The sequence below is a fragment of the Prinia subflava genome, assembly GCF_021018805.1.
Source record: "Prinia subflava isolate CZ2003 ecotype Zambia chromosome W unlocalized genomic scaffold, Cam_Psub_1.2 scaffold_2cwr_NEW, whole genome shotgun sequence".
NCBI lineage: Eukaryota > Metazoa > Chordata > Aves > Passeriformes > Cisticolidae > Prinia > Prinia subflava.
In genome coordinates this window covers 415,449-440,395 of record NW_026960607.1, presented here as the reverse complement: position 1 = coordinate 440,395, position 24,947 = coordinate 415,449, and the positions used below count along the sequence as shown (strand labels likewise).

The window sequence follows — 24,947 nt, the reverse complement described above, 5'->3', positions numbered from 1 at the left end:
GAAAGGTGAGATTGTCATTTAGATGATATTCTTGACTTTTTCCTGGTTTTCATTGTCCTACCCAGTTCCTATTCTTGAATTCTAATTTCTGGTAAAAATTATTTAGGTCTTCATGAAATTGCAACACAAGTCAAACTGATGTGGGGCACAAGCCATTTTTTGAATAATGATATGTGTGTTGTGAATTCTTATACTGCTTTAATGTTACTTGCTTTATCCCTGCAGGTTTAACATACTTGCTTCACAGAAAGCACACAGAAACTTATCTTGCAGTGTCAGCTAAAAGTACTTCCTTTGTTCTGTGTCCCGCTGTCTTTGTATTCAATAAGCCTTATTAGTTCAGGGACATTTAGTTTACGTGGATTAACAAAATTCAAGAAAAGAATTTTCCAGTGAATCTTGAAGGCAAGTCAGAGTATGAATCCGGCTTACCTAGATGTAGAGAATGTTCTGAAAAGAAACATTACCTTATGTTGATGATAATCAGATGTATGTTGTCCTCCAGGTTATTACAGAGTGAATCTCAGCATTTTGCAGTTAGTGTTCTATAAAAAGAATATTATAAAACTTGTTTATCTTGTTTTTACAAACAAAGCAATAACAACACCCTAAGTGTCTGAATGTTATCCACCGAGATGTTGTTTTGTTGGTGGGATAAAAGGTTATTGGGCAGCTGCAGCAATACAGAGTACGCCAAGCCCATACTCCACTATAAATCTGCATATAAATTTGTGTGGATTGAATTGCAGGAGGAATTTTAAAAACAAACAAAAATACAGAAAAAATGCCCCTTCTTGGTGGTAAATAACAATAAAATACATCTCTTCAGTCTGACCAGATTTTTTCTTTGCAATAGTATTTGTTTTTTGTATAATTTGGGGCAGCTAATTTAATTAATTATAACTTGAATAAATTCTTAGGCAGCAAAATGGGTAATTCTGTTTCTTATAAAATGCCAACAGAAATTAACTTTGTGGAACACATCCAGAACTGGGTTTCATGGAACCTAAATAGTCTTAGATATGTTGACAGGATGAATGAATGCAGAAAGCCACAGGTTGTTGTGGCTCCTAACCCCAGGAGGTCTTTTTCTTCAGATCAACTCCCCTTCAGGGCTACTTGTCCTCAAACATTCACTTGTAAGACCTGACCCTAAAATTTAGGTAGGAATTGCTTGGTGACTAAGCAGTATCATGACAGATTGAAATTCAGATGCCTTTCAAATGCAAAGTGAAATACATCATAAGGAAGGATTTGAACCACTCTTCCACATTAGCGGGTCTGAACTAAAGGGAAAAAACAGGGACCAATGTAAGCAGCTGAAAGGAAATTTCTGTTCAACATCCATCATTAATCAAAAGCCCATATGAAGAATATGCATAAAGAATGTGAAGGAAAATAAGATGCTCAGCAGACAGAAGACTGTCTCTCACAGAGCCAGTAGGAAAGCAGGGTACTTAATACTCTTTAGCGTTTGCTCAACACTGTAATGAAGATAGCATACAGTTACTGGAACTTTTCCAGGTTTTAAGACTGAGAAATGAGACCAGCTAAGCTTAAAAATTGTGTGGAATGCTGATTCCTTGTTTTATTTTGTTTACAATTTTTTAAATTATTTTTAGTTAGCATTTTAAAATATGAATATCATTCACTCAAAACATTGAAGAAATTAATATTTAGTCTTTTTTGTGCCATGAAGAACCTGAAGCGAGTGGCCGAGACATGGATGGATGAGTTTGCAGAGTACATTTACCAGCGGCGGCCTGAGTACAGACATCTCTCGACTGGTGACATCTCTGCCCAGAGGGAGCTGCGCAGGCACCTTAAGTGTAAAGATTTCAAGTGGTTCATGGCTGCAGTGGCTTGGGATGTCCCCAAATACTACCCTCCTGTGGAGCCTCCACCTGCTGCCTGGGGGGAGGTGAGGAATAGATCAAATTAAAATGAATCTAACATTTTAGATTGTGGGAAATTAAAATTATTAAATCAGAGTAAACCTGATGGTAAGTAGTGTTATTAAGGAAGTTCACAGTGGTTGAAACAATCCCTGAACTATCCATTAAAATGAGAAACTGTAATGTCTTAGAACTATCACTGTTGCTTTTGTAACTCATTGCAACTTTGTGTGTACAGGGTATATGATGTATGAACAATGAGTACAAGAATGAGGAAAAAAGTATGTAGCACTCATTACTGCATGTCGCAGAAGATTTTAGATTCAGAGAATCAGCTTAGTAAAAATGAGGTCTGAAGTCACTGCCTGGGGTTTTTTGCATATCTACTGGTATACCTCCTCCTGTCCTTACAAGGACAATTGTGTGCAGATGGAGTTAGGTTTGCTCACATGTGAAATGTGACAAGCAAGGCCTGGATACTTTCCTTTTAAAACAACTGATTTTGCTCAGCTGTTCTCTACATTCTGTAGGTGCTGTCATCACTGGGCACCAGTAGCAGACAAATACAGTTTCTCTATTGATGGATGAGGGGAGGGAGAGACCACAAAAGAGAAGCCAGTATCTGAGCATCACTCCAGAGCAGGGGCTGAGCAAACAGCCAGCTGCAAATCTCCACCTGTGATCTAAAATGTTCTGCATTCTGACCTCTCTGAAGGGCAGAGATGTAGCAAAGCTTGCTTTGACAGTTTGTTTTGTGCAGAAGAAATGAGAACACAAGGAGTGCCAGGAGAGGAAATTACTTCCTTAGTTGCACTGAAAAATTGCTGTGGCCTTTGCCCCCAAGAACCACAGCAACTTCACTCCATGGATAGGTCACATGTAGAGGGCTCTTTCCTCTCAGTTCATTAGGATATATAAAGAAGGCTTTACTCTTCCAGTGTATCGTGCTACTTTTTTAAAAAACATAGGAATATCTGTACTGTGAGTTCCAGCCTTCTTTGATTTTTTGGGGAGATGTTTTTGGGGCTGTCAGAAAATTAACTTTCATATTTGAAACCAGAGGATGAAGTTGAAACTTTGACCAAAACATTTGGTAAGGTCAGACACTAGTCTGCATATTCCCAGTGGACAAGACTGGACCATAAACTTCTAAACATAGGTACCTCTACTATTCCTCAGAATTTCTTTTGAGAAAGGTAAATTACCTCATAGTGAGATTTTTAAATAACTTTCTCTGGTACTAGCAATCCTTAATTCTTCTTTTTAAGCAATCAGTTACAGATGTTCAAAAAAACTCCAATTTATATGTGTCTTACTGTTTGCTACTTCTTGGCAATAATGAATTCCTTTGTTAAAGTTTCTTCTTTTTGGTCCTGTTGCCCACGCTTTATGAGATTAATGTGTGCTGAGAGGTAAGGAATTTATCAGTAGAAGTCAGGCTGGATCAGATTGCTGTGACTGCTACTGTCATCTTCCTTCACCGTCTTTCACATGTATGCATGGGTGTCCTTGGAGGACTGGGATCAGGAGATGTGTAATTTCTCTGGCCAGCTGGACAATCCTTAACTCAGTCAAGAGGGTCTAAGAGGAGGAGCTTGTGATTCAGGTATTCATCCTTTTCACAACATTATTAATATAATCTCTGCATAAACCCAAGTATTTTTAACAGTAAATCAAAATCATATCCATGATGTTAAATCTATGCCTTAAAAGCATTTACTGAGTACTTAAGAAGGATGTGAAGACCAAAGATTTTCTTTTTTGTCTAAAACATACTTTCTCTAACAGGAAGAGAACTTCTCAGCCCTAGTTCACTTGTTTTTCCTGAGACTGTCAAAATCCTGTGCAGTTTTAGTTAATTTCTTGGCACTTGCAAGGACTTTGAAAAACCTTGAAGGTCAATGGCTGTGAGAAGCTGAAAGAGGGAAGCAGACTGTAATGTTACCGCTTTGTAAGAATCATGCCGCTCTAGAAACCTTGCTGATTATCCACACCAAATTCTGTGCCAACACTGACTGTCATTTAGTACCCTCTCTGCTTCTATTTGGAAATACTTTACATCTGCTTGCCTATGCCAGTCTGAGAAAGAGTAAACAATGAAGTACGCAGGCAAGTTTGGCTCTAGTATTTTGATATCTAGCTAGTAAAAGCATGTGGTGTGAAAGCAGGCGTCTCATAAACAGCCTCTGCTCAGCTCTTTTTTCGCTTACACATTTATTCAAAATCTGACTCTTACATTTCTTGAAAAAAAATGTTTGTGATAGAAAAGAAGGACATTTGGAAAACAAAAAGCAATCTTTTTTACTATACTTGTTGTGGCCTTATCTCTTATGTGTGTTTGTGCCTTTTGTCCTTGTAGCTGGCAGGGTGTACATACCCTTGATAATCTGTTCTGCCTTGTAACACCTGAAAAATGTGCAGTAGAGCAATGTAACAGCATATCCAGACAGATAAAGGTCAGTGAGACTGTCTGTTCTGTGTTTGAGTGAGGTAACTGTACTCTTTTCCACCATGGTAAAGAGGAAAGTTTTCAATTAGGTTTTGTCTTACTCCTTTGAATATACTGGGAAGTCTGGTACCAGTTAAAAACAGTAATAACCATCCCCTACTCTTTCTACAACAGAATAATTTATTTGTAATATGTATTTGAAGTCCTACTACCTAAAACAATAGGTGTGAATTGGACACAAGGTGTTTTCTTAGGAAGTACTCATGAATCTACAAGCTGTGATCTAGCGTGAATATATTGTGCAGTTATCACAGCTTCCAATATCTTTGAAAACACCTTTTACAGTAAATCAATCATATATCAGACATTGTAATTTATTTTAGATTTCATGAGTTCTGTAGTCAAGGTGGTGCTAAAAAGTTGTTTTACTCAGTCAAAAGGGAATTATTTAATGAACTTCAGTAATTTAATGAGGAAGTGTCTTAGTCTCTGCAGCAGTGCTAAGTGTAGAACCTGAGAGTACTCCCTTCTCAGCCCCAAACTCATGAATTTTACAGAACTGTTTTACAACGCTGATATGTAAATGTTGCACATAAAGTCAAGTGGCACATTTGAAAAAAGATGAAAGCCTAAGAACTCACTAACTTCTCTTTCAGTTGTTTTCCTTTTTTTAAAATGTGTCATCCTCATACCCTTAATGAGTCAATCTGAGCCCAGCAAGTGTCACACATCTGTTGTACAAAAGCGATATAACCCCACCCCGCACAGACTGAGTGCTGCACAGCTGGACTGTTCAAATTCTTTTATCAGGATCACTGTCACACTGAATAAGAGTCCCATGTTTCTTCAGTGAGGTTTTTGGCAGTGCTTAACTTCTTTACCTTTGAATTTTTCTTTTTTATGCCTCGCATAAAGGATAAATACTTCTAAAATTATTCTGTATCAATTGACAGAAGTGGCTCATTTTTCCTTATTTGATCCATAGACATTGATGGCCCTTAGGGTTATCTGAGAATGTACGCAGTGCACTAAAATTGGCTCTAAGTGCTGCTCAAACAAAAAAAAAAGTAACATAAATGAATATTGCTAATGTATTCTAGGAGTTAAAGCCATTTTCATATTTAAGGCATTAAATGAGATTTAGGGAGGGTATTATATAAACTGATAGCACAAGGTGCTTCTGTTGTTGCTATATCCCTAAGGATTGTCCTAAGGCCATCTCTGCAGTCACTGTTCAAAGATGACCATATTGAACATATAGTTGTCTTTAGATTACTACACTTTGCCTCTTTCTGCTTTTGGCACAGACAGTTTCATGTCAGGATGAGCATGCAGGGCAGCTCTCAGAACCCCTGGGAGTTATGCTCTCCCAGTCTGGCTAACCCCTCCCTGGCTCCATGAAGGCTGAACTGTACCTGGGTGACAGCCTGGCTCCAGTGTAAGCAAGGCAAGGCTGCAGGAGCTAGGACATCAGCTACTACCTCAGCAGCAAGTCTTGCAGGAACTCATTTGCCTGGGAAAGGTTGTAGAGTTTTAGAATTATCAAAGAATATTGATCAGTATAACTGCTGGGCTCTAAGAAGCTGTATTCTCTATGCTTCTGTACTGTTGCCATGAGGTTTTTTCCTGGTTTGCCAAGCGTTCATATTAAAGGAGAAATGTGCAGTTTCTCGCGCTTGTGAATATAAACACAGGACCATGTTTTGTAAACACTGCCCTTGTTATGAATTCCTTCTCAAGGAGAAAGGGAGGTTGAATGACAGCCTCCTTGGCCAATGTGGTGGGAGGTGGGTATTCCATCCTCCAATCCACAGGCCTCACAGGAAATGTATAAAGGTGGGTTTTTGTAAATAAAGTTGGCTTCCTGCCCTGCATGCCCGATGAACCAAGATCTGTCTCCCGAGTCTCATTTCTGGTCAGGCCCCGCGGTGATACTGTACCTCATCTGCTTTCTGTAAGGACTACAGTGCCCATAGTGAGTTAGGACAGCATTTCAAGAACTAAGTATGTATAATGACTTACAGATAGCATCCTGTGCTTTTGTCAGAATTTATTTAATTCTGAAGCAGCCTTTTATATCACCACTAACCATCCTTATCAGTCCATACATCAAAGTCCTTGGAAGTATGATTTTCCTGTACACTTATCTGTATGTACCAATGATGGCATTTAAGGCTGAGCAAAAAAGTTTTGTATGTAGCAACTCAACCTACCTGCATGGCAGATAAAATCTGTCTCCTGTCCATCCCTGGTCTTACAATTGCACAAATAGGAATTTTGAAAACATGTTAGAATCACTAGCTAATTGTTTTCTAGTTGTAACTCACAACCTCAAAAATCCTAAATCCATTGTGCTGTGTGACTGGAGATAAGGCAGTTCAAAAGCATATTGGCATATAAATGAGTTTTTAAAAAGCCCTGTGCTTCTGTTTTCCTTCCTTTGTCCATGGAAGCATCTTAGGGGATTTGCAGGCTGTCTGGTGCTGAAGCTTAGCAGAATGTTCCCCATGGCTCTGGCATGATGGCTCAGTTCAGTTTCTAGCAACTGCCAAGGACACACAGAAGCGCTGCAGAACAAAAGCACAGACCTGACTTAAATGCCTTATTACAAAAAGAAAACAAAAAACAAACTGTGACCCCTCTGCAGCTGAAAGGATGAAACAAAAAAGGACGAGCTAACATGTAAGCTGCAAAAAAAAAACAAAAAACAGAGGAAAAACTAACTCAAGCGAACCTTTCAGGAGCAGAGGGAAGAGGGGAGGAAATAAAGAATGTGAGACAGATTTCAGCAGTGAAGCAACTAAATGTAGCTTCAGCTCAAGCCTTTTCCAGAAATGGACTGAACACATTTACTGCACAGTCCAAATGACAGAGACTGTGATGGAGCAGTGCCATTGAGACAAAATTATGAAAGCCTTTTAATGCAATAAGCATTAATTGGATGTGGAGTGTATTCACTGTAATTTTACAATTCTGAATCACATAAATATACCCAATTATAAATGACAATTGTTAGCAGTTCCATTTTAATTAGCTTGCATGCTGTAAGAACTGAACTGATGTATCATTTAATTTTCTATTAGATCAGAAATCTTTATCTATACAATGGAAATTTAAGTGCATTGAGAAATGATTGAACATTCTGCAAAAAAAATATACTTGGAGAGGGTATTTCACATAAAACTTTAAAAATGTGACATTAAATTCTATTCCTCTCATTATTCTTTCCTGCCTATTTTGCTGCGTGATATGAAAATGAAGGTTGTGGAGAACTAATTGCCTTTCATCTTTTTTACTGTAGGGCTGCCCAGTGCTGGATTTCTGTATCTGGTTGTGTGTATGAACAGCTGTTTTACCTCATCTTTAGCAACTTTTATTATATTGAAAAAACAAGAAATATCCTAGGACTGGGCTGGTCCAATTTTTTTTTTTTTAATGCTTCTCTGTGTTCTGGTGAAGGATCAAAGGTTCTGGAGGCAGTTGTTCAAACTGATGCTCTCCCATCTTTTGCCCAGTCTGCAATTTTCTAAGCTAAACAAATGCACCTCCTGAAACCTTTCCTGAGAGTGACAGCTTTTACATTTTCTCACTACCTTTTGCTTTCCCATCTGTGTCAATCCTGATCATGGTTAACAGACTATCCCACTCCTCCAGAATCAGAGAAAGAGCAGAGTAGCTCTGGAATGTGTCTTGCATGCACATGGATTTCCCTTCCTCACAGTGTTTTGTGCAATGCTGAGTAGTTTTCCATCCTTAGGATGTGTGTGAGGTATGCAGTGGCAATGTGTACATTTGTCTGGCATATTATGGCAACAGCAGTGACTTCTAACATTTTTTTCATGAAAAAGCACAAATGACTGCTCAATCGTATCTCCATTCAGCATCTTTCTTTTTAAAAAGGATCAAAGTAGCATCCAGAATGTCAAAATATGCACCTACTTTTTCTATATTATACATTTAGAATTTATGTGTGCTTCCATGCACTTTGATTACTCAGTTTCTGTTTATCTCATTGAGAGGGTAATATTTTTTAAGAAATCCTTTTCATTATGGAGGTGTCTAAAGGATTTTTAACTAGCCCAGCTAAGGTACTCAAGGACAAATGTGCATAGATTTGCAACACCAAGTTAGGATTTTGTTCTTTTTGCTGGCAGTGGACAAATAAACTTTTCAACCCAATATTTAAAAGAAAATTTACATATCAGCAGTAGTACATAACTGGTATGATTGATAGTCATAAGTTAATTATTGCTCAGTTACTTCAGCCTCAAGAACAAGATTTTCCTTTTAAGAACAAGTTACACTGCAATGTTTGCAGCAGGCGTGCAGGGGGAACCTCCATGGGTAAGCATAGGTTTCAGTACAGATTTGTTAAGTACTTTTTAATTTTATGCACTTCAGGGAGTAATGTGTGACCTTATCTACAATGGTGTTATTGTGTCAAAGTAAGAGCATGGATTGGAGCAGAGCATGCCTGAATTTTTAATGCATACTGAACTGCTCCCATGCCTTGGAGAGACTCATACAGAAATCAATTCCTTCTAATACTGTTGATGTCTCTTGCTCTCATAGGATGGAAGAAGCAGTCAGACAAGCTTTGAACTTCTCAGACTGCTTTTCTCTTAGGTTTTTTTAATGAAGTTATTTTGTAAGACCTACCTTTCATTTGTTAAGTAGAATATTTCAAACTTTGCTTCTTCTGAAGCTGCTGATAAAAAGAGTAGTTTATTCCAGAACATGGCTCTCTATCCTGTAAAAAGTAATTCTTACCAGTTTTACATAACTGATGGTCAATCTCAAGTTCGTCAGAGCTAAACTCCTAACCTGGGCTCAATTCTGCAGCCCAGTTTAATGTTGCTGCTTGGTTTTGCAGATTCGAAATGTGGCAGCAAACCTCTGTGTGGACAGCAAACACGGAGCCACGGGGACTGAGCTGAGGCTGGACATCTGTGTGAAGGATGGCTCAGAACGAACATGGTCACATGAACAGGTATTTTAATGGGGGAAGGAGAAAATCAGGGTAACATTGTTGCTTCCCTTTCCCAGTTTTAAACATTTTCTGAGGGCTTCTCTTTTTCTTAAGGTAAAACAGAGTGTAGAAATAAGTTTTGAATTTTTACTGACCTTAATGGCATTTACAAAGTACTTCTTAACATAACCTCAGAAATTCCAACAGCTACCTGGGCTGTTTTCATTTCCAAAACGAATTGCAATGCCCAGAGAGATTTTTGAGGCCCCATTCTCCCCTACTGTGTCATGAAAACATGTTGATTTTGGCTGAGTTACCTGAAAATATTTTAACTATAGTACCAGGCCTTTTACAGCTCCAGTCATTGTCTGGTTTTATGCTTTTATCTCCATAAGCAGTTATATTTTAAACAAATATGAGGCATAAGTGAAATAACTGGGTAAAAGCAAGCAAAAAAGCATTTCAGAAGACAAGGAATTATAAAGACTCAAAAAAAGCTTTTATTTAGGTTGGTTAGGTAGAAAACTATTAGTTCTCAGGAGTATGCAGGAAAAGAGCTCGAATTTTTATTTATTGTGGGTGCCATAGGAAAGGGATCATGACTTACAGGCTCTGGGTCTTGCCAATGTGAGCAAGGAGAATCCAGATGAAAAGTACAACCTAACCGTTTATTAGCAAATTTAGTGAGCAAGTCTTTCACAGGGAAAGGTCCCAGATTAGTAAAAGATTCCTAATTCTGAGGAGAAAAATTGACCTGGCAGTCACACATGACACTTTGTAAAAACTTAAAAGCTCAGGAGAGGAGTCCTGAGGGATATTTGAAGTGCTGAGGTCAAAAAAGCATGCTCTGAGGATACTGAGAAATACAGGAGGAGAGCTGCAAGTGCATGAAACCGAGAAGCTGAAGGATTATCTCAATTTAGACAAATGCCGACATGGCAAAAATGGAAGCTGCTGAAAGAAGACTTCTTCAGATAGCTACCAAAGATACTGCATGGGGATAGGATGCCAAGACTAGATAAATATAATTGTTTTGTTTCTGAAAGACATACAGTAATTCTAGGAGTTAGTTGAAGGAAGTTGTATGGGCCAGACTACACCCATCACAGTGTTCTCTGGCTTTAAAATCTGCACAGCTCCAAACCCTCCTCAAGAAGGGAGGGAGAAATGCTGAGCCTGCCAGATATGAGAAAGGAGGGAAAAAATTGGATGAAAAGGTGAGAGAAGAAAAAAATGTTAGCAGAGAAAAGGGGGACTTGAATTATCCTTTGAAAGAGTAAAATCTGGAACAAAGGGGAAATGATATGAAGGGAAAAGGAGCAATCCATGTTTCAGCGTACTCCAGGGTGCTGCAGCGTTTGGGATCAGACTGGATCTATGGTCTTACTCTGTGCTAAGGACACAAAGCGACTTCATTAGATCAGTAGGTGAAGCTAGCACGGAGTTCAACCAGCCAGCTCCTCAGATCCCAGAACCAGAGCTGGGAAGCCTCAAGCGCTTCGGTGCTCGACGTGTTCCCCAGGGACGGCACGCACGAATCGTCTCCGCCGAGCTGCTGGGGAGCAGCGCATACTCACTCTCGCATTGCCGGAGAGCGTGGCAAACTTCCCAGGAGCTCCTCGTCCCTGCGGCGGTGCGGCTGCCGTGCGGCAGGTGGGCGGCAGGGGGCGGCGCGGCCCAGCGGAACGGGCCAGCGCCCCTCACGGCCTAACCCCCTCAGGGCCAGCCCTGCGCTGCTGTCACACTCGTCTGTGGGGCGTCAGACCCTGGCCCAACCTCACAGAGCTCCTCTTCTTTATATCTCACAGAATTTGTCACCTCCATGAGTTCTGCATACACCAGTGGAAATCAGCAGTATTAATGGAAGTATTAAGTATTTTATTATCATATTTCGAATAGCATGGATAGATGCTGAGCTGGACTTGTAACTTCTGGTATAAATTTACAGAGTTCAGTGGCAAGCTATAGTAGCTTAATGCGACCAGTGCGACAGGCATCAGTGCCAGACAGAGATGATTCTTTGTGCCACTTGATTCATGTCATGTTTCCAGGGCAGGAATTAAAAGCTGACAGTCTCGGCCACTGTGCCAGGGGCACAGCTCTTTGGTAGACCCCAGGAGAAGAAGACGACCTTCCACCTCTGGGCTGTCCAAGCCCCACTGGGCAAACAGTAGTCAAAAGGTTTGTGGGGTGCTTGAAGACTTTCTGGTAAACAGGAGATGGGTGAGAAGTGAGGATGTGTCACTGTGGTTTCTGAAAACTTCCCCAAAATTAAGAACCAGAGGCGAAGAAAAGGGATGGGAGGATATGTCATGGCACTGCATTCTTCCATCTCTGTCTTCCCAAAGCTAGCTTTTGGCTTCAGGGTAAACTGAGGCTCTGCTGGACTGATAACCAACAGCAAAGGAAAATGACAGGCATCACAGTCTCTCATTAAGTTCCCTAGCCTTGCCGGGGAATGGGTGGACAGGCACCATCTCTAACATGGCTCAGCAAGTGCCCAGCTCTTTCTTCTCTACTTGGAGGTATAGTTCAAGCCAGAGCCCAGCTCTGAAACATGGAATTTCATCTTTGGATGGGGGTACATGTTGTCCCTTCAAGTGTAATGGCACAGTCAAAGCACAGCACCAGCTGATGGACCCCAGCCAGACAGCGAGTAATTGAGAGACGTTGCCAGGCTGGAAAGCATTTATGGCATCAAAAGGGCCTTTGTCCTGTAGACAGTCCCAGGCCAATGGCTCTATCAGGCAATCGTTCTTCAGGCCCTGTGCCAATTATAAATGAAACTGGAAAGCTGTATTTCCCAGTTACTCCATGACAGGGCTCAGCTACATGAAAAGGCAAAGCATGAGGGCTGAGGGATTGCTTGATTGCAAATGCAGGGGATGGGGCTGTGTTTTACAGATTCTGGTATGAGAGAAGGCGAAGGAGGAGAATGAGCATCCACTGAGCCAGGACAGAGGGTTTCTTGGGTCCAGCAGGAAACAATGAACAGCAACCCCATGCATTGCAGGTGAAGAATCAGCCTGCTGTTCATTAATAATGTGTCTGGGAATTTCATGCAGCCTTGTTTCAAATCAACAAGCAGTCAGAAATGAATGAAGTACAAAAAAGGATACAAAAAGACTTAGCCATTTCTTGTAAAATCTGACATAGTTTGTTCCTAACAAAGGAACAACAAATTCAAAGTGACAAGTGGTGGCAAAGCAGAACATTATATACTCTAGGCTCCAGCTAATAACATGTAGCATGGTTGGACATTATGCAGTGGAGAGATAATATTTATGTTGGCCAGATTCAGTGTTAACTAGAGGAAAATTGCTGTTTAAAAGAGGAAAGCTTAAAATTATGAGATTGGAAAGAATGTGCACCTTCATGTTGTGTCTGTAATTGCAAGATCTTAATGCTAATTTGGTATATAGAGAAGTACAACCTTTTTTTCTGATTTTTTTCTCCTCTCTCTCTTAATCCTAAAATTGAGCTCCTTTCCCTAACAAGGTAGGTTTTATAATAATATCACTAGGGAGAAGACATACTTGTTGATTTAAAAATAAAACTATTTTTAAAAAATGGAGGATAAAGAAGGAGGGGAAAAAATCTAAGCTAGTCTAAACATTGAGATCTAATATTATGCAGATCCTGGTTTTCAGTGGAAGGGAATAACCCCCCCCTACTGTTACTATGTCTTGGCCTGCAAACAGGACACAGCCTGGCAGTCTTCAGAAACCACAGAGGAGTGGAAAGATCAAAGGGATAGTCTGGATCAGTATGATCTGATTTAAAGGCTGGCTTGAGCTCTTTCAGGTGTACCAATGCATTCAGTGGGGTAGTAGTCCTCAGGCCAAGGTCCAGAGAGCAGCAAGAATTGGTCTTTCCACTCACCACTCATGCACAGAATGAGAAATATGGTGAGCCACCCACTGGGAAAGATGAGGATGGTCCTGAAATAGGATCTCTCTCTGCAGTAGTAGCAATGAGAGTGAGAATATCACAGAAGTACTGTTCCACACCATTCCTCTAGGTATTTGTTATTCATCACTTTGAACTCTAGGTTTATTACATGCCTGTGGAAAGGTAAAGGATAAGATGAAGAAAATGGCTTTTTCTGCCTTTTTGTTAAAGGAAAATTGTCTCAGGCATCCCTTTTCCTGAAGAAACAGCAGCATAGTTTTTTTCTGTACAAAATCTTACTTCTGTCTTTGCTTGTGAAATGGTAAGTTATTGTAGGGAGCCCATGATGATGCTTCAAAGAAACATGAATAAAAGTGGAAAAAGATTTAACCTTTTGAAAAGCAGAAGTTGTTTTGAAAACGAGGTTAAAGCTGCCCATTGCATTTCACTGCGGATAAATGTAAAATGCACTCTGGGAGATGGAAGAAATAAGCAGGACACAGAAACAGATTAAGAAAACCTATAATGCACATGTAAATAGGGAGTAACAGCAGCTAACAGAGAGAACAAGGGTTTACAATAAGACACAGACAAAAAGGTACTTATTCAGATATATGCTTGTATTTAGGACCTACAAGCCAAGAGAGACAGTAACACCTTTCAAATGTGGTATTCAGAGGATGGTACAACATTGAAAATGCAGTATTTTTAAGAGGTGTTTCTTTTAGGAAGATCATGGAAAGAAGATAACTATAGCAATGAAAAGGTTAAAACCTGGGAACCACTACAGAATTGTTCAGGATCAGACCCACATGATATTTATTAAGCTTCAATTTATAGCTGGTTCTATCAGGGAATGTACACACTGGAGGAGGAGGGTGCAAGATAAGGGCCGAAAGGAAGCTGAGATGAGGTGCTGGAGACAGTCTGGACTCAGTATGGGGAGCTGAACTCAGTATTCTCTGGATAACGAGCCTGCGTGCAGTTCCACATGAACCATCTCAGCTGAACAGTATCTACTAGCAAAGTTTGTTCATTTAAAAAGAGCTTCACTTTCTCAGTATTACATTTCTTTTTTTTTTTTTTTCCTATGGCAAATCAAAATTCATGCAGAAAGACAAAGAATAGCACTCACTCAAGAAAAAAAAAAGAAAAAAAAAACTTCACAGCTCTTGACAGTGCTTCTAGGTAGTAATTTACAGCCTGCAACCTCTTTTCTGCAAGGATCAGTCCATGGAAAGGAAAATGCACTCCACATCTTTAAATTTGATGCTGTCAGACCTGTCACCTTCATCTGATGATTGAAAGACTGCAGTGTCACAGCATCACTTCAGACAGCTGGTGTCTAATTGAGAAGGATTCCTCTATTAACTGTGACCCTCTGTGACTCCTCTCAGGCAGTGAGAAAAAGGGCTTTGACAAGTTGCCTGTAGCTCACAGGTTTCACAGTAGAAAGATGAAGATCATTTAGCATGTGTTGTCTGGGGAAAAAAGACAGTTGAGAGAGGCTATGTCAACAGTGTCCCCTATAAACAGAAGGAAACTACTCATTAAACATAGGAAAGAGGCTGTGATGGGAAGATGTGTGGGCAGCTTGTTCAGACCCAAATGAGAGCTAAAGGAACATCACTGGCGGCAGCTTTCTGAGTCCTAGGTAGCTGAAATCCTACTGCTTACAGATGCTGCTTTAACTGTGGTAACTAAAGGCTTTAATACAGCATATCCCTTCTCCTCTCTGCAGTACTGTCACTAGAGTATTTTTCCTTCCCTGACATCGGGATTGTGCCTTCCTGGGGTATATTCTACATGACCACTGATGCATTTTAATTAAGGCAGTTGGCATCACTGAATCATACACAGGCAGGACCTCGTTCAACCAGCATCTGGGGTGTGTGAAAAGGGAATTCTGCATTAAGCTTTGTGTGTTATTTTAAACATTTTTCACTAATAATATATCATTGTATTGTCTGATTGTTTTCCCAGCTCTTCACCTTTGGTTGGAGAGAAGACATCCGCCCCGGGGAGCCACTTCACACCAGGAAGTTCTGCTTCGACACCATCTCGCACAGTAGCCCTGTCACACTGTATGACTGTCACGGGATGAAGGGAAACCAGCACTGGAGCTATAGGAAGGTCAGAGTCACTGTGGGGCATCTCAGAGGTTCAGACCATCTTGAGTGTACTCAGCATAGACTTGCGCTTTCACATCGAAGAAGTCGTGTTTTAAAATCCACCACATCCTATTCCAATTTAATTTTGTCAAAATCTCTAGAATATGTTCCTTTTGAGCATTCAGATATTTAGGTCAAAATTAAATGAAAAGGGATCTGATCCAGCTCAGAGGGTGGCTGTATTGGATCTGTTCCCTGAAAGGTGTTTTACCATTCTAGCGCTTCAAGATGCTTGTGTCATTTTAACAGAGGCAATGTTGGAAATATTTTCATCCAATGTGACAGCATCAAGACACGCTGCTCATGAGTTAAATGTATTTTACTACATTTTAAAGATTATAAGTGGCAGAAAAATCTCCCTCAAAAAACCAAAACAAACAAACAAAAAGAACCTAAACAAAAAAAACCCTACCCAATATTAAAAGCAGTGCTGTAAGCCTGAAGGAGGCAGGAGTTTATAAACTAAAGGAGCTTAGACACTACTTTGATCTGCTGAATTTCAGCCCATTTTTATAAATCACTGGAAACAGGAGGTCAAGCTAGAAACTGTCAGAGCTTCAGTTATGGTAAAAAGTCCTGGTAATGCTACTGATTTGTTATTGTTGTTAGGATTTTTTTAATGGCTTATCAGCAAGTTGCTTTGATTAAAGATTTCACTAATAAGCTCTGTATTCCATTCAGGATAAGGATTTCTCTGAAGCACTGAGGATTTCTCTCACACATGCTTCAGTTTTCTTTGACCATTGTGCCTTGCCTTGTTTAGGCTGAGGCAAAAGTACCAGGAATTGATCTTTGCCAGATAAACCTCAATACTGTTTTATAGTTTGAAAATATATATAGTAGAAAATTAATTCAGAACAATTAAAAATAGGTTTCTCTTGATGCACTTCTCTGAGTGCCTGCTTATTAGCTTGTGCCTTTTTACCTTATTTATGTTGCAAATCAAGGTCCACCATAAGATTTTCCAGAAATGCAATCCCTTTGAAGCTGAGATATTACTTGTAAGAAAGTTAGAATGCATGGGGCAGATATTTAGAGCCTATAAATTGTGGTGGTTGTATTGCTGCCTTTCTGACTTATAATGAAGTAATAATCTCTTCTCGCTTCAAAACCCTTCCAATTTATCTTTTTGCCTACCGAAGCTGCAAATCAAAAAGTGCTCACACCTTTAGCACTTCATTGTTGCTTAATATAGCTGGTTCATAAGACAAAATGCAGGTCTGGAGCTACCCTCTGTAAGGCTCATCACCTTTGATGAGGACAGAATATAGCAGGTACCTAAAAAAAATTACATTTGGAAAAAATAAACAGTGTAAGTTTTACTGAATTCTCTGCACAGCTTCATTTTTAATTTCCAGAAGGCTGACAGGACTCTCATAAAAATTCTCAATGCAAGACAGGCATTTCCATCTCAGCAAGAGACACCACAAAGTTTTGTTATGATGGAAGTACTGACACCTTCTTAATTGTAATCCCAACCTGACAGCAAGCTGGCCAATTTGCATAAAGCTTCAAGTTAAGAAACTGCATTGGACTAATAGATCTATATATATGTGATTTTCTTTAAGTTTAGTTGTAGTTTGCTACACTGTAAGTATTTTTAATGTTTCCTGTAGACTGTTTCCTCAGATAAAGGGCAGATTTATATTAGAGATTTCTGGTAGTACAGCTATACCTCCAAAAACCTTATATGTGACATAATCCTTTTCCAGCTTTGAAAGCATCTTGGCAATAGAACCTTTAGTGTTTTCCCACCTACAAAACAAAAACTGCTATGTACTAGAGTCCTTTACCTAGGGAATACTATGCTACTGAATCTGCCCCCTAAATAAATAAGAATAATATTGTGGTTAAGAAATATGTGTTTCCTTTTAAAAAACAGAGTGCAGGTCAGCCACTCTCTTCTGTCCTCTGCACCACTTATAGACACTGTAGGTTCCCAATGGTCATGTATCCATCTTGCCAAAAATTCCTCTCATGCTTTAGCAGAAATTACCTTGCTTGTCAATGTCTGATGCCTAATATGAAGCATTTCTTAGCATGCTGTCATATTATGTCTATAAAACTAGAAGATAAGAGGTTTTTATTCATTTAAAGATGAGTCTCTTCTCATTATCATTTGCATCCTTGAGCCACTGATAAAAAGTTATGGCTGTGAAGTGATTACCAAGGGCTGCAAATGCAATCTGAAGCCAGGCTCTATTTTCAGATTCCATACTCTTATATCATAGAAATCCTAACAACTTGGTTTTGGATCCTGGCAAATAAAAACAGCTTAAATATTTTAGCGGCAAGTAGAATACATTAATATTTTACTTTGGGTAAGGAGTGCTCTTCTGGAAAAAATTTACAGCCTATCCCCATTACGTGCTCTTTGCTTCTCATTGCAGTGCAGTCTCAGAGCGTGCAAACCACATTCTTTTCAGATAAATGAAGTTAAAACTTCCACTAATAAACATATGTCAAAAAGCTGCTCTTATTCCCATACTGCTTAAGCTACATCTAGGCAGCTATCTGAAAGTCTCATAAGTCTGCAATATTAAGTAATCAATTTTCTTAGGAACAATCTGAAATACTGGCCTACAGCCAAGTATACCTTTGAGAAAACCCTGTAAGAAGCAATGGAGCAGAATAAATCCAAGCAGTACTGCAAACATTGCTGTGGGTTGTAAACAGAAGAATGTGAGTAATGCCAGGACAAAAAATATTGGCACTGTATTTGAGCAATGTATGATATTAGATAAATGTAAATAACCTGTAATTATTAGATATTTGGGAGAATGGCTTTAGCTTCCCAAGCTAAAGCCATTTCTTTGATATTCCTAAGCATGCCAGAGCCAATGATGAGCAGTGCCTACATATTTCTGTTCCTCATAGTGAAGGAATATGCCTCTGGCTTTCAATGTAGCATTGTTCTGGGCTGACAGGTAGTGCACTGATTCTGATTCAATTTGTGTGCCACAGGCCCACTACTGCTATTTGTAGAGTACAAGTATCCAAGAGAGGGCTGATTTAGTAGGTCTCTAAAAAGAAACAATTGTGCAAAATCAATTTCATTATGTGGTAATTTTACCCTTAGCCTAGTGATTATGATAGGTGCTAGACTGACAGCATCAAAAACTGTGGCCAGAAGATGGGGGTTTCCTCACAGTCTCCTGACAGCTGCAGGGACAAATTGTAAGTCAGTTCACTCATCACACAGGAGGTGTAGATTATTCCTCAGACAGACGAAGAAATGTCATAGTGATAGTGGCTTTTATCATATGGACATCAGTCCTGCTGAAACTGTGCTAGAGCTACCAACTAATTTCAGATAAACTACCACAGCCACCAGCTGACAATGACTTCCAGTTGCTCTTGACATTGGCCATAGTTACAGCAGTGACCTATAAGAAATGAAAGGCTCTGTGTGTCATTACCAACCACCCTGAACTGTCAAGACCAATTATCGTATGGAGGCATTTCTCCTTCTGCAAATAATCTTCAGGCTTGCCTTCATACAGAAGGAAAAAAAAATTATTCTGCTGTTTTCAGATGTTAGAATTGTCTCCACAAGAGCGCTTGTGGTTTCTCAGTATTGGTGTAAAGAGGAATTTATGTATTTCTTTGGTAAAACTCTTCTCTGGGATACATGCAACTGTTACCCCTTGAAGTCCTGAGCCTGTTTCCACTGAAATCCAGTGGAAGATAAGACTGCCAGGCTTTGACCTTAAATCAGTATAAGCTTGAGATGATAAATTATTAGGCCTTTATATATAACTAAGTTAGCCAGAAGTTTTTCCAGTGGCAACTCTGTCCCTATTCTTAAAAGACACTCTTTTTTCCTAATAACCAAACTCTCTAAATAAAAGCACCAATAATGCTTCACTCAAAAATTGCCTGCCTGTGATATTTCTATAAGAAAGACCGCCAGGTTTCTGGAAAGGCTAGAGTGTTTTTCATAGCAAGCTTTTTGTGCTCAAGATGTTTCCTTTCTTCTTGTACCAGATATCTTATTAAAGCTTCTAGTGTTCCAACTTTGGCTTCCTAATAGCTTGGCTGGCCCTCATGGCCAGCTATACTGCAAGGAAAACCATATGCCCCCTTCCTTCAAGATCCCACATCAGGCAGGATGGCCATGGTACAGTCACTGTGTCCTGATTTTGGGCAATGCCACTCTATCAAGCTCTTACTAGTACAGGAGGAGCTGGCAAGGTGCAGAGGGATGCCTCTACCACCCCATAGGCTGCCTGGCAGTTCTTGCAGGCCCACCTCATCCTAGCAGGGAAACAGTAGCTCTTTGTACATAGTACAGTTCCCCCTTCTTGCAAGCTGAAGTATCCTGCCTGCTCTCCTTGTACAACACAAGAGAAAGCCCTCTACATTTGGTTTGTGCCTGTCAGCTTTGATGGCATCCCTCTGAATTTCAGTCTGGTGGGGGGGGTGTGTTCATCCACTGGTTTTAGGGAAAGGCTGGTGCTGAAGGTAAAGCAGTGTGAAAGACATGTAAAACCATCCCCCTCAGCCAGAGCACAAGGTACTTTTGACTTGGTTCTCTGTTGCATATATTAATTTAAAAAAAACACATTGTACTTTGCCATTTTTTTCATAAAACCACAAATCAATGAATTTAATCTTTCCTAAATTAAGAAAAAAGAAACTTAATTTTTCAAAGTGCTTTTAAATAGCTACTGTTTCTGTTTGTTTTTGTACTTTTTCTTTTGAATGTGGGGTATTTTTAAAGAGAAGTTTTTATGATTGTTGATCAGCACCCAGAGTACTTGTGTGAGTTTTTAATCAATTGCAATTTGACAAGTAAATTTTTTTCCCTCTCACAAACTGGGCAAGCTGACACATCCTGGATTAGTATTAAAATACTGTCAGGGCATCATCGGCATGGAGGCGAAAAGCCTGAATGTGGTTTACCAAGAGTAATCTGAAATTTATTTCAACAGATGCAGTATAGTCCCTGGAAACTTTCAACCCATCTAATGACTCCCACATCTGTCTTTCCCCAAACACTTGCCTACATGAACTAAGTATATTGAAACTACCCAACTCACCACCTGCTCAACTGAGTAGTTTCTGTTTTCACAAAGATTCACATCAGGTTACTTAATATTCACTCCAGTTTTGTGAAGTAAAATTAATAAAACTAATCATTGTAAATATGCTTTTTAAAGCAACTTAATCCATGGTTACCCTCCCAAAATCTCCATATGGAGCTAAATCAGTGTAAGGATTTCCATGTTATTAGGAAAGAGAGAGTGTATTTCAGTTGCTGGTCTTAGCGAGGACACAGGCATTGAATGGGATGAGAACATCAATCCTATGTCCATCTGTCCCTCACTTCAGTTAATAACTCATTTTTAATATCTTCACCAAGTTGAAGATTTTACAGCTCCCCCTGTCAAGAAACACAACACTGTTAAGAACAAGACTTCTCTAAAAAAACCCCAAACAAATCCATTTTTCAGGTTCAGACATTTAAATGGTCCCCAAGCAAATACATGGTATGCAAAGATATTTTAATACATTATATTTTTTTCATTATATTATGCAGTTGTTAGTCAAGGACCAAATGATGTCTCCCTCTTTCCTGAATCCCCACTTTCATAAAGGATGTTATAAATGCTAATACAATATTCCAATTAAAATAATAATTTGGTTTATTAACAAAAGATCGAATTACAGAATTTCGGTATCAAAAGATCGAATTACAGAATTTCGGTAAACCCACCAACAGCAGAGATACTTGACTTTTTTTTCCCGGGAAAATGCCAAGGGTGAACCTCGAGATACAGAACTTGGCCGTCTGCTGTCTCCCCCTAGGTTCACAAATTTGCCCTTTCAGGGCTTGGTTTATATACACTTTATTCTGCCCTTGGCAATATTTCCCCATATTTTCCTTTGTGTTCATGCTAGCTATTCAAGTCTATGGGTGTCTCCGGCTAGGCTGAAAAGAGTTCTCTCTCTCAGTTCAGATGTTAATGTCCAGTTTCTATAGGTCTTCATGGCTGATGAATGGTCGAGATATTGTCGATGGTTCTTGCTACCATCGCTGATGCTCGAGGAGGGAGGTGTCTGGCTGTGTTGATGGCCCTGCTAATTTCTTATCTCTATCGAGTTTCCTCCCAGCGCTCTCCATTCATCCTTTCTCTATTTCTGAACAAAAGGACTCGGGGTGGTACCTGCTTTTTGTCTTAACATAATGTTACAGGACATGCTGGGACTCACGTCTTCATGTATCACATATACTTCTACAGTAACTTATAGTTTTTAATATGTCATTAACTATAAGAACATGAATTAACATTTCACATTTTTCACAAGGATAATAGCCCAAGGGAAGAAAATACTCCATTCTCTACAGCTTTCTAATAATAGCTGTTATTATGACACAGATTTAGTGCACAGAGACCACAAAATCATTTCAGATAGGGCTGTTTTAATCCATGTTCTGTAAAATTAGAAAACTTCCAGTGATTCGGCATTTGCTACTTAATTCTATTTTTTTTCATTCCTGTAGGACAAAACTTTGTTCCATCCGGTAAGCAGCAGCTGCATAGATTGCAACCCAGCTGAGAAGATTTTCATGAACAGATGTGATCCTTTATCTGAAACTCAACAGTGGATTTTTGAACATATTAATATAACTGTTTTAGAAAAAATTAACAGCAAGGCCAGTTCCTAGAAGGAAAAAAAAAAAAGAAAAAATGAACACATATTTACGTATAGACTGCAGACTACAATTTTGCCAGCATCTGGGTCAAAGGAGTCAGGAATTAAATTTCCTAGATCCAGGAAATGTGTTCTGAGGATTAAGAAAATGCCACAGCAAGAGCCAGCAGGCTGTCCTTGTGGATATACAGTATCTGGAAAACTTGGCCAAGAGCCTCACCGGGTGCTGCTGAGAACTTCAGGCTGAAAATTCCCTTGCTGGCCAAGGGAAAAACTTTGTTTAAAAACTGTTTAAAAGTACTCCAAATTAATAAAGTAAAAAAAAAATCTATAGTTTCTCAGGTCAAATCCTGCTGTAGTGAGTAGCTCAGAACAGACGCTATGATTTGGGATGGGTTTATGGTGTGCATGACACCTGCAGGAACCTGAAGAAATCCCAGGTTTTAGAATTAAACATGCTGGTAGAAGAATAATGATGTCCCAGCACTCCCTAGACAAGACATATGTTCTGTTGACATTCTTTTAATAAAAGGTTGGGTTAAGCAGGTTTAACCCTCAGAACTGCTGCAATTAATTTTAAATACCTCCCTTTTACATTCCATTCATTACCAAAATAGGAATGGTAGAAATCTTAGGGTCTAGAATTACACTGTAGTGAAGCATGAAATAAACTGTATGGTTTTGCCCTCACATTTTCCCCCTTCAGGAAAAATAAAGCAAAGCAATCGAATTTCTATATATGTTATATTTAGCAAATGTGATTCAAATCCCTTTGTCATACAAGGTGAGATTTTTTTTTTAGTGACAAATATAACAGCAGCAGCTCCAGCATAATGAAAGGCTTGTGGACTATCTGTCTTTTTTAAAGGTAGAATCTTTACCAACATATAAATTAAATTGAAAATAGGCTGGGGAAAAAAATCAGGAGGAGAGTGGAAAATAATTGCATACTGCATGCTAAACTAGGTTAGTCAAATTAATACTGGTATGCTGCCATCACCTAAAAGCATGTTGACTCCCTGCAGTGCAGCTTAAAAGATCTTGCAGTGCTCCTGACACAGAGGAGTGGAGAGAAAAATTGACAGGAAATCAGCTGGGTGGTTTTGGAGTTTTTGAAATCTGTGATGGAAATCGTGAACTTTCCAGAGTGAGCAAGTGAATGGTATTGTAGATGTCATGAGGGAGGAAACAAGAAGTGCAAGCAAGTCACACATTACAATATTTTGGCACTTTAGGCACAGGCACCATTCAGGGTAACACAGACTTCCCTCACACTGATGAACATGATGGGTCCCTCACACCTATCAAGCTGTTGGAGAGAGAGGCCTCTAAAACATTTTAGGGAGGGTGTCTATGGTTCTTCTCAGTTCATACTGATGTGTGGAATGTGACTGATAACTTTGAGATTGTTCAAGGTAAGAGTGAGTATAAATTTATATCAAGTAAATATGTGGGTTTTGCTTGAAAGATGAATTTACAGATAAAATCATCATAAATACAGATAGATCACATCCTCTGTGCTGTAACACAGGTTCCAAAAATAACATTTGTGATTAAGTTGCTTATTTTGATTGCTGGTGAGGTGGCTGACTAACCAAAATACTGATATGCAATCTACCCTGTTTTAAGGGAGAGGAGTGACTGTGTTTTATTTCTCCTTAAGCTGTGTTTGTGCACAGAGCATTGATTGCATCCAGAGGATGGTTCTAGTACCAGTGTGCTATTTTATGGCAGCATCTTGTAATTGCAGGTCATATGAAAGTTTTGGGAGGGGAATGAGGTGTTGTAGTATTCAGGATGCATGCACTTGGGAAATTGTGAAATTTCCAATATATTGAGCAATTGCTGCAAGTTATTGAAGAGATGTTTCAAATAATTTAAAGGGATGTGTCCACAGAGTTATCATTTTATGATTTTAAAATAAGTGAGCTTGTTTAGGTATTGTTTAAACTTAATTTGAAGATACAGTGTGCTCAGGAACAGAAGGTAGGTTCTGGTATGAGGATACTTCAGGTTTGTTTAGCTGTCAGTATGCAAAACTAGCCTAGCCTCTGCAGACTGTCAGCTTTCCCAGATAGGATGCTCACAGCATCATTTATTTGCAGCCTGATCATGAGGAAAGAGGGTTTGGGAAAAGAAGAAAATGGCTGCCTCAAATATAAATGCAGCCCTCGAGCTGCTGATTGTAACTGGCCCCAAACTGTCAGTCCTGGAAGCAACACTGTATGCTCAAAATAGAGAGGCAAAGGAGGATTGCTGAACCAGAACAGATTGGTAGGGTTATATTGTTCAGTGTTTGACTGCATCTCAGTGGTCTGATCTTGAGATGCCTCATGGGAACCAGTCTGCTCTGGGGGCAGAGAAATTCTATGCCTTTCACAGCCCTTGTTGAGTCATATTGCACAGCCCCTTACACTGCCAAAGGAAGCTTTGCACGCACTTGTAGCTGATCACAAATTGTAAGGTCTAGCAGTCCTTGTCAGAAAGCAATCCATATGACTACCAGTCAGATGTTGTGGGGAAAGAGAACAGTCCTTGCACAGGACTCCTTCAACAGAAGTTTTATTAGTAATAAATGTTGATCACTACCTTTCACTTCAAGTCTGTCTTGGGTGTTCTCCAAAGGTTTCCACTGATAAGAGTATTTCATTACTAATTTACCATTCAGCATTTCTTTAGTTCTTCCTGCAACCGTATTTTTTTCCAGGCAGTAAACTTCTGAACAAATTGCTAGGTTGGAGAGATGTGTCTTCCTCTCATATTTCTCCAGGAGCATTTAACTCTAACACATTTCTTCAAAAGACTATGAAATTTCTTCACACAATTTTCTTTTCAATACTAGGTAGTATGAACATATTTTAAATGTAGTGCACAGGTGGAATTAACTAATGTGGGCTTATCAATTCAGTGGA

General features: G+C 39.4%; 1 protein-coding gene across 1 annotated transcript in view; it reads left to right on the top strand.

Moving 5' to 3' along the window:
• GALNTL6 (polypeptide N-acetylgalactosaminyltransferase like 6) overlaps positions 1-22,511 on the top strand; it is a 50,610-nt gene extending 28,099 nt beyond the window's left edge. Inside the window, exons 3-6 of the mRNA XM_063424255.1 lie at positions 1,700-1,921; positions 9,218-9,334; positions 15,188-15,337; positions 21,884-22,511. Coding sequence (XP_063280325.1) covers positions 1,700-1,921; positions 9,218-9,334; positions 15,188-15,337; positions 21,884-22,048 — 654 coding nt within the window. The 3' untranslated portion in view covers positions 22,049-22,511. The remainder of the gene's footprint in view (positions 1-1,699; positions 1,922-9,217; positions 9,335-15,187; positions 15,338-21,883) is intronic.
• The last annotated feature ends 2,436 nt before the right edge of the window (positions 22,512-24,947 follow it).